This window comes from Strix uralensis, chromosome 1 (genome assembly GCF_047716275.1).
Source record: "Strix uralensis isolate ZFMK-TIS-50842 chromosome 1, bStrUra1, whole genome shotgun sequence".
Classification (NCBI taxonomy): domain Eukaryota; kingdom Metazoa; phylum Chordata; class Aves; order Strigiformes; family Strigidae; genus Strix; species Strix uralensis.
The window spans coordinates 23,802,562-23,815,880 of NC_133972.1; the positions used below are offsets into that span (position 1 = coordinate 23,802,562).

A 13,319-nucleotide genomic window follows, 5' to 3' on the forward strand; every position below is an offset into this window, starting at 1 on the left:
GTAAAGTGCTGGAAGTAGTAAACATTGAATAATGAATCAAAGCTTATGTTTTTCTTTCTTCTCTCCAAATAAGAGCTCCACATGGCAACGCCTTTTATTTCAGCAGTAACATTCAGAGTCTTTAAATGTACCACCATAAGGCTCAGGCTAAGTGAATAGAACTCAAATATTCTACTGTTGAAAAGGTTCCCATTGCTTTTGAACAAAGTCTTAATTTTCTCTTCTCAAAGCAAGACTTCAGATCTAAAATTTACAAGAGCTATTTTAGGTAGTGCATATAGCACAAGCATAACCTACATGAAGAAAGTAAAAGTTTAAGTCTTTAGATAATTTCATTAAACCACACATGATCCAGACAAGCCAGACACTTACCCGTCCTGTGATTTTTCCTTCTGAGAAGTCTGTCCTGAATCTCTGTTTTTAAAAAACAGTTAACCAGGAATGAATGTAAATATGATAGCCAATCTATCCAGAAAGTCTACATTTAAGCTGATGCTGTTTTAAAGGTACTCTAAGCCTCCTTGAAGGCTCACCATTCCACTGCAGTTTAATATATTCAGTACTTGCAGCTTTACTCATTATTTAAGAATCATGCACTAGTTGCTGCAGCTGACACTAGACTAAGTTCATTAACAGCTCAAAAGACAATTTGCTTTCCTACTTTTTATGTAAGGAAAGAAAGCACAGTAACCTATCACAAATGGTAATTATAACCAAGTACTTACTGTTTGTTCAAAGAAAGAAAAATCTTACCAGTGCCTCTGTGAGGAGTTCTGTTCTGTGCTCTGTGGAAAACTTAAGAGTTTCGGACTTTTTTCCACTCCCTTTGCGAAAAGTGAGACTAAATTCGGTTCCTTGTCCTTTTCCAACAGGAGAAATACTACAGATATCTCCATAAGGCCACTAGACAATTGAAAGTAATAAGGTTATACTGTTAGGAATTTTAAAGCTACATCTCCTCCACTCAAAAACCCTTAGTACGTATAATAACTGAGTTGCTGTAATGAGGTACTAGCTAGCTTGCTATGTGAGTTTTAACTTCAGCTTCCTATCTGATACTCTGTAAAGTAAGTGCCCTGACTCCCTTCAGGGCCATAGCCTTACAGTGATCAAACTTATCCCAGTTCATTCAGAACAGCACACCCAAAAGCAAACTACCTACTGGCCAATAAAGACAAATTGCCTAAAAGTATAAAAACCACTGGATATTTGTAGAGTTAAGTGAAGGCAACATCAGTTTTCTGTTATGTGTGCTTCTGCAGCAGCTGCCATACCTTCTGGTTTTGCTGAGAACTTGTCAGACTAGATAGTTTCTGAAGACTGCCACTATTCACTCCAGATGGTGAACATAAGTCAGAAATCAAGTTCAAAAATGATAGTTACCTGATTTGTAACTTCTAGCGTGTTGGGATTGTATGTGGTGATGGCATGGGTTCCAACTGAAAAGACTCGCTTATACCTAGAATACAGAAGAGTGTTGGTCTCTCTAGAAGGCACAGAAAAACCTTGTTGAACTGCAAAAATTATGTTAAGAAGCTATATACAAGCCACTGTTAGGAAACGGATATGGAGTTTTCTTTGTTGTTTGCAGTTTACCCTTGTAATAGGTTAAGCTCCTCTGCTCTATATATCCATAAAGGGGACATACAAGTTAAATACTACTAAATATATTTCCTTATGCATATTTTTTGCTAAGTTATTGGCTAAGTCAGGACCAAAGACTCCTGGAACTTGCACTGGAAGGTACTACCAGACCAGAATAAATTCTAAAAAGACGACACAGATAGGAAGAAATAGATTTCTGCAATACTCTAAAGCATCTGTCTGAAGCTCAGACAACAGTTATAACTGAAATGATCCAATTTACACACCTGGTCACAATACTGCAACAAGTAAAAGTGTTACTATGGCCAAGCCTAATTTTCTTCATCTCAAGGAAAACAGACTACTAAACTCAGAAAGATCACTGAAGCTATAGTTCAATATGCAGCTAGTCATTGTACATCAATATCACAGATATGTTAACCCCCATAGTGCTTAAAGAACAGCTGTAGCAAGGATTATTTGCATTTCAGGCATATTGTAAACAAGCAGCAGTGACCTACAACTAAGAAACTGAGATGCATCAAGTGCAAAATGGAAGCTTTACCATGGTTTTATTTCCTAGACAATCTTCAACAATCCTTTATACAGAGACTATTTACATATTTCTAAATCAGAAAGTTTTGCAACATAACTAACCAGAGTTTGAAACAGTAGATTATTGCTAATCCCTTACTACTTGTACAAAACTTCATCTAGGGTACTTCTATCTGGAAGTAGTCCTGCCCAGAAAGTTAAGCCAGACCTGAACCAGAGCCAGTTCTAATCTAACCAAAAAACCAGGATCTGAACACGGATACCTTTCTTGAGCTTGAACCAAATAAAAATACTTTGGTTAGCTGTCCACATTAAAACTGATTCAGTATAGCAATTTAAGTTTCAATTCTGGGTAAACTGTGAGTTTGCTAAGGAGAGCAGGATAGAATCAACCAAATGGCTAACTAATCTGGACCTGTGCCATAACAGACACTGCATCAAGAAGGAGGTAATTTCTTCCCTCTTTCTCTGCATTCTTGTGTTGCAGTCCCTTCTCTCACTTGCCAGGTCTGCAGCACAAGCCACCATTTCTGTATAAAGGTCAAACTCTGCATGGACTTCAGATACATTCAGAGCTGCTCCCTCATGTTATTTGACCTACCCTCCCTTCTCTCATAATAGCAAGGTCAGGAGTATCTCTCTGACACAGTCAGTCTCAAACTTCACACCTTACCCTTTTCCATTATTATTCAAACAAACTGGTGCAAGTTCAAGCCATTACTGGCTCAGAGAAGTTTATCTAGAAATTAAAGCAAGTGCTTATTTTCTTCAAAGCTTAGAGAAATCTGTAATATTGAAGTGGCCTGCCACTTTAAAGATGTTTAAGCTATTTGAAAAACCTATTTGTTTTTCCATATAGTTGAATTTTCCTTATTTAAGATGCAGGTCAAGGGAAGTCGTAGTAATGAAGCAGAACATTTGAAGTTACTCTAGCTGCTAATAATTCCACTATATTCAGTCTGTTAAAGAATGCTCCAGTTCTTAGACCATAAGAAAATCCTTTGAACAAACCAACTGTTCCCTCTCCTCTTGTTGCACAATTTAGGTAGGTATTCTGTCTTTTCTATGATTTACAAATAAGGCTTGTTTATGCTGTTCCACAGAATTCACAATTTATTACAAGTAATAAGTGAGTAAACAAAACCCTAAACAAGTAATAAAGTGCTTTAACATACTAAAGAGCTTCACAGCGCTCTGTGGCAGAATAAGGATCTGCAACGATCACACATAATTGAAGACCAGCTTCCAAACATTACAGCCCCTTCCCTTTCTCCCCTCATACTCAAGCCAGCATTCCAAGATATAAGAACCACATTTAGTATCCAGCATTCTTAATATGTGATGTGACAAGGAACACAAGACAAAACAGCCACTGTTTCCTTCATCTCCTCTCCCTAGGCAAATTCAGAAGACCCAAGTCTTGTTGCACAGGGGAGACTCAGAAGTCAGTTCTTACACATGGCCTAAACATACTCTTGTCCAGAACTTCAGCTTTAAATATATAGACAGGTATTTATAGCTCAAGGCCTTGACGACTTTACCATTAATTATCTCTCAAACTACTCTGCAGTACAGTCTAATGCCAGGCTGTTTTAAGAAGAATTTGAAGCATATGTCCTCTTCCCAGTAAAAAGGCTATTGCCTATTCACTAGTTTCTTCAAAGCACTGTAGAAGTCAGATGTTATACCTTTTTTAATCAGGATGAACCTGATAGACAAATTTTATACCACCATACTCAAGCAAAAGACAGTGTTCATTAATTTTACAGAACTACAGATCAACACTGGAGCGTCATCACCTGTATTACTAGAAAATACTTTAACTGCCATGCACACAGCCCATATTCAGCAAAGTGATAAATCATATGAATGGTCAGTGACTCAGGCTCATTTAGCACTACACATTAAGTTACTTATTTTTTAATGTTATCCATAGATTATACTGAGAATGTATAACTAGGAACTGAGTGGACTTAAGTATTTAAATACAAGCTTACTAAAAGCCATATAAACTTCTGCTGCAACACAAGAGGCAACTATTCACTACATACTTCTTTCCCCTTCACTATGTGAAAAGTGCCATTGAGTTTTTAAACTAAGCCTCTGTTTTAGGCTTTAGACTTAATCTGAAGTCCTGTAAGACTTCATAGTTTATAAGAACAGTACCATCAAATTTCAAGATCATACTGTAACTTGAACACTGTGCATCATGTAGCAACAGCCTCTTTCATGGAAGGCACTGGGCAAGAGAAACAATCCTAGTTCTATGTATTTAATTCTCGCCAAGTGTCTCAAATCACATGCACAGTAAGTTTGCACATGTCACAGGAACTTCAGAGGAAGAGACCAGATATTTTCTGTTGGGCAACAGAAAGATTAAGAGGGACAAACCGTTCTAACATTCTACCCCAACATAGTATTTTTATCATAGTATTATTATCACTAAAGGAAACGATTTATTCACCCATGACTACACAAATCCAAATGCATGGATCTTAACTCAGGTAAGACTCAATTTACACAAGTATTGGCTAGAATTCTAATGAGTTTAAATATTAAACTATTTTAAGTCAAGAATCTGTCTTGGTAGAGGAAAGATTTTTGCTCTCAGACAGCTGCTCAATCTAGTGTGGACTATGAACTAACCAGGGCTTTAAATTTGCTAACAAAAAATGCAGGGAGCTCTTTGATTAGACACTGAAGCAATCTCATGGTTCTTCAACGTACTACTGAGAAAGATCTGTGATCGCCACTCCTTGCAATCCCATGCTGCTTTCCTTCCCAGCATTCCCAGTCTTTGAGAGAAAGAATTCATGAAGTATCTATCAGCAGACAGCCAAAAAAACAAGCCAGTTTCAGCTTACTGGTCAACTAACAGATTCAGACATCACCTCTTCATATAATCATGAGAATAAAGCAGTATTCGTGCTCCTGAGGTGCAGGAAACATACCCTCTTTGTTCTGTTGATACTTAGGTAGCAAGTAAAAGTCACAGTTCCACAGCACTACTATGCATGGGAGAAGGAACAATGGATAAAGATACCAAAGAAGGTCCTATGAAGCTTTAAAAAGTACGCATAACAGCTGACTTCCAACAGAGTATAACAGATATCAGTTATGATAATTTAACAGTTTTATTAGAAGTTCTCTAGCTTTTGCAGACAGAAGCATCACTGAAAACTAATTTTTACATCAAAAACCCCCATTAGGGATGAAGTTTATTTCTAGTAACAAAAGTCTTCAAATAATCTCAGTTATTAGTTTAACAGATAATCTATTACACAACATGTTAACTATGTGTGGAATAGTGAGCCTCATCTATTAAAGTACATAAGACACTACTCCTCCAAGAATCTGTTCTAAGAAGCATTTCCACTATAAAATTAGTGCTTTACATAGTAAGTTCAAGAGACTCAGAAGCTGAGTAAGTCAGGTGGTCTAATTTCAGAGCTACACTGAAATGTAGGAACACATGCAGAGGAAACTCAATGTTTAAAATCCAAACTGATTCTAGTGAAGATACGTTCAGTTCAGAGACTGAGCAGCAGGAGCCTTTAGTCCAATTTTCACCCATCAATATGGGAACTATGCAGTTAAATCCAATAATGGAGAAGAGGAATGTCACACAAAACATTAAAAAACCCAACAAACTTTAAATCTACTTACTTTCCCCTCCATGAATGTTTTGTTGTGTAGAAACAAGCAAGATCCCTGTTTTCTCTAATTATATTCATTCTGTGCCAAGACCTGAAAACAAAAGGGACATCCTGTTAGTACTCATGTTTTTCATTTAAAACAGAAGTCCACTAATCATCAATATGCTTCAAGACAAAACCATTTTGTTTTTAAACACTCAAGTCACTGCTCTGTCAATTCCACACAAAAAAAATATTAGGAATACTTATGTTTATCAATGCATGGACTAAGTCGCACATGGAGTTGAAAATGAATTATTAGTTTCCTCACTGATTTTGTTACACTAGTTACTCATTAACAGTACCAGGTTACAATAATTTATGCCCCATTATTTGCCATACTATTGTAATCACACTACTTTGGCTGCACCTCTACACATTCAGATTCAAATGTATTTTACATCATCTCCAGGATGCTTACTCCTGAAAATTGTGTAATACCAAAATGCTTTGAGTACCCTGCATCCAGAACTCCAGCTATGCCAGATTCCTATTGTGATTTTTAAATAAACAACAAGGAGAAATCTGGATCAACAGAGTTTATTTCCCAATCTGAAATGGAATTTGAAGTTGAGAAACTTACTTATTAGCTAAGCACTGTGATTAAAGAGCTGACTAAGTACCCTTTCTGTGCTGCAAAAGCTTAAGCAATCCCACCACTAACATCTTGACATGCTTATTTCACACATGAATACCTATTCCCTAAACACATGCAGGAATTCAATGAAACTTGCCCACAACTGCTTGACCAGATCACTGCTTTAGGAGCTGCCGAGTTCTAAGGAATGCTTCTGAACACTAAACACTATCTTCCATGATTGAAGCAGATGCATGCTGAGTACTTGGGAAATTAACTTCCCTTTTACTTCACTTTGCTGTTATTGCACATACAAGGCACTTAAGTGGACATACCCCAATTAAATTGCAAGAGTGAAGTTGTCACTCCCAGTTTACTGCTACAGCATTAGTTTTATTTTCAAATATGTCAAAACAGGCTTCCCTGCTCTTGATTACAGACTGGTACTACTCTCAGGTTCACACCATTAATGTGGTGGCATCCCCAAAACATCACACACTTAAGAAGCTAGTCTGCAAGAATTCATATTCACAGCTTGCCTGAAGTAACACTAAAGTAATCCAATCCCAGTCAGTACCCCACTAAAGGTTAGACTACAACCCCAGTTATCTTTTTAAATTCAGTTAACTCTACTTGATTTGGCAAAGGAAGATTTCTCATCGAGATGGATGACCTGTAACTTTAGCTCATTGCTAATTTCTACCCTCTACAACTTCAGGCTGTTTTCTTTCCGAGCAAAGACCACAGCAGTTACATAGTCATGAACATGAAGAATGGATAGCCTGACTGAAATGAACTTGAGAATTCCTTCCCTCAGGTGAAGAACCAGCACAATCATCACTACCTACTGAAGTGACCTTGTGGTACTGCCTCTGGAAGAAAAGAGCAGTATTTACATATTTCAATGACTCAATCTGAGTCAAATGTTCAGAGTTAATACCCCATTCACTTGAGGCAAGTTAAATTCTCTAAATCCAGTTTTTGGAAACAAAATTTCATGAGGAGTAAGATACTCATCAGGATTATTCCTGAAGTTCTCCAATTTGCCTGATTTAAGAACTATGTTGTATTATTGCCATGGATAAGCATCAGAACAGGACACTGTCCAAACTACACAGATCTTACTGTATAGTAGCACACTTTAAATCTGATAATTTTGTGGTTTAAAGTTATCTTTCAGAACAAAGTGCCAGATAATCTTCACACCTCCCTTTTTAAGCCATTTTCTTGACATTGACTAATGTATTAGTAAAAACAAAATAAAAGGCTTATAACAAGACTAGCTGCGCTAAGTATGGGATTATAAAATCTATTTATCTGCAATTCCAGTATCACCAATACCAGACTCCTCTGACCACCTCTGGTCTGCCAGACATGACCACCTGCTCTAGAATATTCAAAGCAAGATGTTTTCACACTTGCAAACATCTAGTCTTAATAATACTGAACTGAGAAACACTCATTTATGAACTACCAACATCTAACTAGATTCAGGATACTGATACATGAAGTATTGTACATACAGTGGAAGTAACAAATTCAGACTGCTTTTTTGTTTAGATTAAAACTATTAAAATCATTAAGCTTTGATGCTTTACTCACTGTGCTTCTGGAGAGTGACTGTAACTATCTCTCCCACCGAGAAGACAAGCACAGAGGCAATATATGCCAAAATCTAGTAACAATTAATTCTTGTACACATTTTCCTGCAGTTTAACAGAGAACAAAGCTAACAATAGCCTAGTGTTCTGAGCTGCTATGTTGAAGTCCAGCAATCATTTTTCAGTTGTCTTTGGTTCCACAGTAAGACCAAGATGAAAAAAAATAGTTCATGCCAAAGACAAAGACATTTTAGAAGAAACTAAGAAATTACCTTCCTCTACGCATTCTGGCAGAACCAGTGAGGCAGCACTCTGGCTATACTATGCGATACACTGCAATTTTAGTACCTGAGATAGTGTGACCATTGACTTTGCAGAGCACATCAGGTTTTATAATTAATCAAGTTTAGCCATATTGCCAGTGTAAGCCATAATATGATATGACTGAGCAAACCACTAATCTCCCAAAATAAGAGTACATTCTTGTCATATTTACTACTTCTTGTATTCAGGAGACCTTTAAAAAGTTGACTGACTTGACACAAAAATTGAGTTAAATTCTTTATTTCACTCATGGAAAGCATCCAGGACGATAAGGCCCCAATAGTCATGATCATCTTAGTGTCCTGGGGTACCTGATAACCTTTGAAGTTGTGATTTTCTGTTATTTCAAACATTTTGCAGCACAGCCATTGGATATCCCATACCCATGGCTCTCAATGGTTTAATACTAGAGAAACACCTAGTTCAGTTGTTCTATTTCCACTGGAGCAGAGGCAACAAGTACTTTGAAAGTAGCAGTTTACAAGCATGTTTCACCTGGTTGAAAGAGCATGCTAAATGCAAGATACAGTCAAATAATCTGAGGCTCTTGCAGGCAAAATATTGTCTATGACTTGCAACTTCTTTTGGGAGCCTAACTAAAGCACTTCCACAATACCTGGATATTTAAATTAGCTTTTTCACAAGACAGAAGTTCAGCAATACTTTCCTATTTGGCTCTTGTAGCACTGTAAATAGCAGTAAAATAGGTTTTGGGGGAAAGAGCTGAAGCCACATTTTTGTGTTCTGCATGTACCAGAAATAGCAACCCCTAAAATTAAAGGGCCTAAAGTGCTGCCAGGACTCCCCCTGCCTCAGAGTTTAAGCTACATGAATAGGTATATTACACAAGCTGTATTCAACTTGCATACACTTTCCACTTTTCCAGGATTTCACATTCTTCAGACAAAAATACCATCTGGCATAACAGAATCTATTTCAGGAAACAGAAACAAGTCAGTCTCAAACTAAAACTTGTGGAGCTGGAAACAAATCTGTGACCTTGCAGGCATCAAAGCATTAGGCATAGCTGTAATTATACATAAGTGACCCTCAGTTTAAATCAAGCCAGAAGTTTGGACTTAAGTTCAAAGTCTAGTGCAGAATTTAGACTGACTTTTTTCCTGATCATATTATTCCTCTACTACAAAGCTTCCATATCTTTAAGTGAAGGTTTAATGCTAAGGTAGCACTTCAGAGTCCCACACAGGATCATTATTCTATTCCACTGGGGGGATGAGGAATGCTGATAAACTGAGATACCTTTTTAAAAGTTATTCCAGCAAGGCTAAAATACAAGGGGAAGTTCCTGAAAAGTCTATACTACACAGGGACTGATACTCACATCAAGCTCAAGCGTGACTTTCCTGAGAGACAAGACACACCAAGAATATAAAAACAGGGACCAACTGGAAAGAAATGAGAGCAAAGCACTGAAAAAAAACCACGTGCTGTTAACCTGTGGTTCTACATAGCTACCTTTCAGCTTAAAGGTCTGGAGCCTGATTTCCAGTCATCTACTCACCCGTAGCTTTAAAGGCATTATTTAAATGAGTTATCCTGCACTGAAATGTTTTAGCTGTCTAGGTTTCATCTGCCTCTTTCACTACTGTGTGCACTAACTGGCAGAGTTTTGCCTTCAGATTCTTTTTAACAAACATTAAACTTTATACCCTTCCCTAAACAGAACTCTGCTCTTAAAGTACTACAGCCTATTTAACTGTGGAAACCAAGACTTCTTAACTTGTTGTGCAGCCCTTTTTTGTAAGAGGAGGAAAGAGATGAGACCCACCAGATAGTTAAAAGACAATTACTGTAACCTGCCTCAGTGACCACAGCAGTCCAGGATGCAAACAGGCTGAGAATTTCAACCTTAGTCCTACTAGAAATGACAGTGACGACATTAGTGTCCATCCTCCAGCTGACTGCTCCCATCTTCTCACCGAGGACCAGTGCTGAGGATAACCAGAATCTTCCACACTTGTTTTTTCTTTTCCATCTATGTTAGCATTCTGCTGTATCAATGAACCAAGCTGATTCACCAGCTAGACAGGTGAGTATCAGAACAAAAGGGTTTACTCACTAATGGGGGGGGGGGAGACAAAAAAGTGCTCCTTGCAGTCATAGTTTAGCCATCTTGTCATATTTCTTCAGAATATTGTTCTATTAAGTTTCATTAGTGAGGTAGGATCATTTTTAAGGGTTTTTTTGGCATGTGAATAATTTTTTGGAAGCAAATTGAGAGGTTAAACAGTTGAAGGTTAACACTTCAAGATACAGTTGGTTGAATGACAGATAAAGAATTCTTTTATTAAGTCAGTAAGCTTCACTTACTGAGCTTCAAACACACATTAAAAGAAAAGTCACCTGCTCAGTCTGAAACACAGATCTGGTCCTTAGATCAATCCCCAGCATACCACTTAAAATCCAGAACTACACAGTGATTCAGTCCCTCAGGACAAATACATGTTTGGAAACTATGAAGAATACCACATGACACCCAGAGGAGTGAGCAATACATATGAAATAAACTTCTTTTTAGAAATTTATTCCAGCAAGGCTAAAATACAAGGTAAAGTTCCTGGAAAGTCTATACTACACAGGGACAGATACTTAGCTCTGGAGTGTCCAAACACTCAGAAATTTGTTGCAAGTCAAAAAAACTGTCAGTAATAATGGAAAGGAGTCAGTAATTTCTGGTTAAGTGTCCTGACACTTGGCTGCCTATAGCAGGCAGTAACTAGACCAAGATGCCTATCTATAAACTGAAGCAGGCTAGAGCCAAGCATAGTTTTTACATCTATAATACTAGTCCTGTTATTTTGAACTAAGCCATGGCAGACTGAACAGCATCCCTTCAACAGCCCTTCTTGTCTACATATCTCACTGCATGTAAGTGGCCTATGCAGACAATCTTCTACTTATCAAGAAGAAAAGGCTTCAACTTCAAAGAACTTCAATTCTAAAACAAGGAACGTTTTCTGAAATACAGTATTATTTAATCAGTTTTAAGTAATAGGAAACAAAGCAGCTATGTACTCAACTTCATCTTCTCACTATCACTGCCATAAATCTTATTTGTTAAAGAGCACAAGAGAACAAGGGAAAATACCTTTCAGATTACATTAGCTTCAAAAGCAGCCACAGAGCAGAGAATAAGTGCATTAATAGAAAGACTCCAAATAAACCTGTATGCCTATGCTTCCCCCCAGGTAGCAGGCTCAAACGTTCCCTCGGTTTGAGAGCACTAAGCTGAAGACAGAAACACACACACCACCCCAAACTGAAGGGGTAAACCAACATTTTTATGGCTCACAGCTTGGCCCTCAGTAGAGACACAGCTGTCAAGGTGCAAGCTCCACACCACCTGACAGGAAAACCTATCCCAAAGACTGCTGACAGCTCACTGCAGACAGAAAACCATTTAGTAGGCCTACTTGTTCTGACTTTCAGAAAACAAAAAGTGAAAAGTATTCATGGGAGAAATTCGAAAACTCTTGGAAAATTAAGTACATTAAAGGTTGATTTTCTGAAAGGTACATTTAGTTCTGTTCATGCTCTTCAGCATGCTGTTGCCACTCAAAAAAGAAATAAAGTCTCATCTCTGTGAAGGCAAGTCTCCTCATCTCTCCCTCTCTTCATATATTATTTCCCAAAGCATACCATGATGGGTATGTTTTGATCTGAGGCCAGGAGGAGAAAAATAACGTATCTTTTCTTAATGGACACGCTAATACCCATCTAGGAAAGAGGACAAATTCTGCCCTGCGGCTACAAAAGCAGCATCAGGTGCAGAGCACGTTCAGTGAAGCACCAGGCAGGCTGAGGCTAAAGAAAAGCCCAGCCTCTCCTCTGCTGGGAGACACAGGAAGAGAAGGGCTTGAGAATTGCTTGTAATAAAGCAGGTACCGCACTGGGGGATGAGGGCGGCGCGGGCCGGCTGCTCACCGCCCCAGGCCGCGGGCGCCCCCCGATGCCCCCCCTCACCCCTCCACGGCAGGGGCAGGGACGGGGGGGTCTGCCGGCGGAAGCATCTGCCCCCAGGCGGCGGAGAGCGCTGCCTCCAGCCCTGCCCCCGCTTCCCCACCGCCCTAGCGGCCGGGCGCGCCCCCCACCCACAGGGCCTCGGCGCTTAACGGCCCCGCCCGGGGCTGTGGAAGGAGGCGGGGGCCGCCGCCTCCTCACCTCCCCCGCCGCTGGGATTTACCTGGCCGGGGAGCCCGCGCTGCCCGGACCTGCCCCCACCAGTACTGCGCTTCCAGCCGCTGCCGGCGACAAGGGTGAAGGGCCACTGAGCGGAGCCCTCGCCCCTCACCCGGCAGCCGCTACACCTCTCCCAACTCCCTCAGACTCTGGCGCTGGAGGCCGCCATCTTAGCTCCAGCAGCAAGACCGCCCTCTCGGCGCAGCCGCCGTCCAGCCCGGGGCCGTCACGGGACGCGGTCAGCTGATACACCACACACACACACCCCCCCCCCGCCCCGCCCCGCCTCCCGCGGAGCCGCCCCGCCCCTCCCCGCCCCGCCCCGCGCCCCCTCCCCTCTCCTGCCCTGACGGGAACCGGAGGGGGGGGGGGGGGGAGGGCTCAGTGCGCATGCGCGAAGCCGTGGGGTGCAAAGTTCCCCCCTCCCTTCTCCATCCCCTCAGGCCCTGGGAGGGAGGCGGGAGGGTGGGGCCGGTTGGGGCGGGAAGGGGGGTGCCGCCCAGGGTCGTGAGTGGCCCCACTCGTCTTTTTGCTCTCAGTTGTATGTTAACAGCGTTCAGTCTGTTGCTCTAGACCAGATCAACTAGTCTGAGGCTGGCTGGTAGTCTCCCAGCTCCTGGAGTCGTGTGATTGTGTAGCTCTGGGGGTACGGATGGCTGCAGTGCTGCCCGTTTTCTGTGCCTTCAGCACCTCAGGACTGGCTGCATTTTTGAGGCCTGGTACTGGTTTCATGCTCATCACAGATGTAGCAAATGAGAGAGGTGCATTTATTACGTACAAAAT

The 13,319-nt window shown here is 40.5% G+C and overlaps 1 protein-coding gene across 4 annotated transcripts in view; it reads right to left on the reverse strand.

The window, feature by feature from the left end:
* Window positions 1-12,746, reverse strand: part of DNAJC13 (DnaJ heat shock protein family (Hsp40) member C13) — a 56,613-nt gene extending 43,867 nt beyond the window's left edge. For 2 of the 4 annotated variants that reach the window (XM_074860001.1, XM_074859980.1), the window contains exons 1-5: window positions 9,679-9,708; window positions 5,806-5,886; window positions 1,384-1,459; window positions 754-903; window positions 373-414 (exon numbers count right to left, since the gene is read on the reverse strand). In XM_074860001.1, the coding sequence (XP_074716102.1) occupies window positions 373-414; window positions 754-903; window positions 1,384-1,459; window positions 5,806-5,886; window positions 9,679-9,680 (351 nt within the window). In that variant the 5' untranslated portion in view covers window positions 9,681-9,708. Of the gene's footprint in view, window positions 1-372; window positions 415-753; window positions 904-1,383; window positions 1,460-5,805; window positions 5,887-9,678; window positions 9,710-12,540 lie in introns of those variants that run through there. The other 2 variants (XM_074859991.1, XM_074860010.1) reach the window with 2 other exon arrangements.
* Window positions 12,747-13,319: the final 573 nt, after the last annotated feature.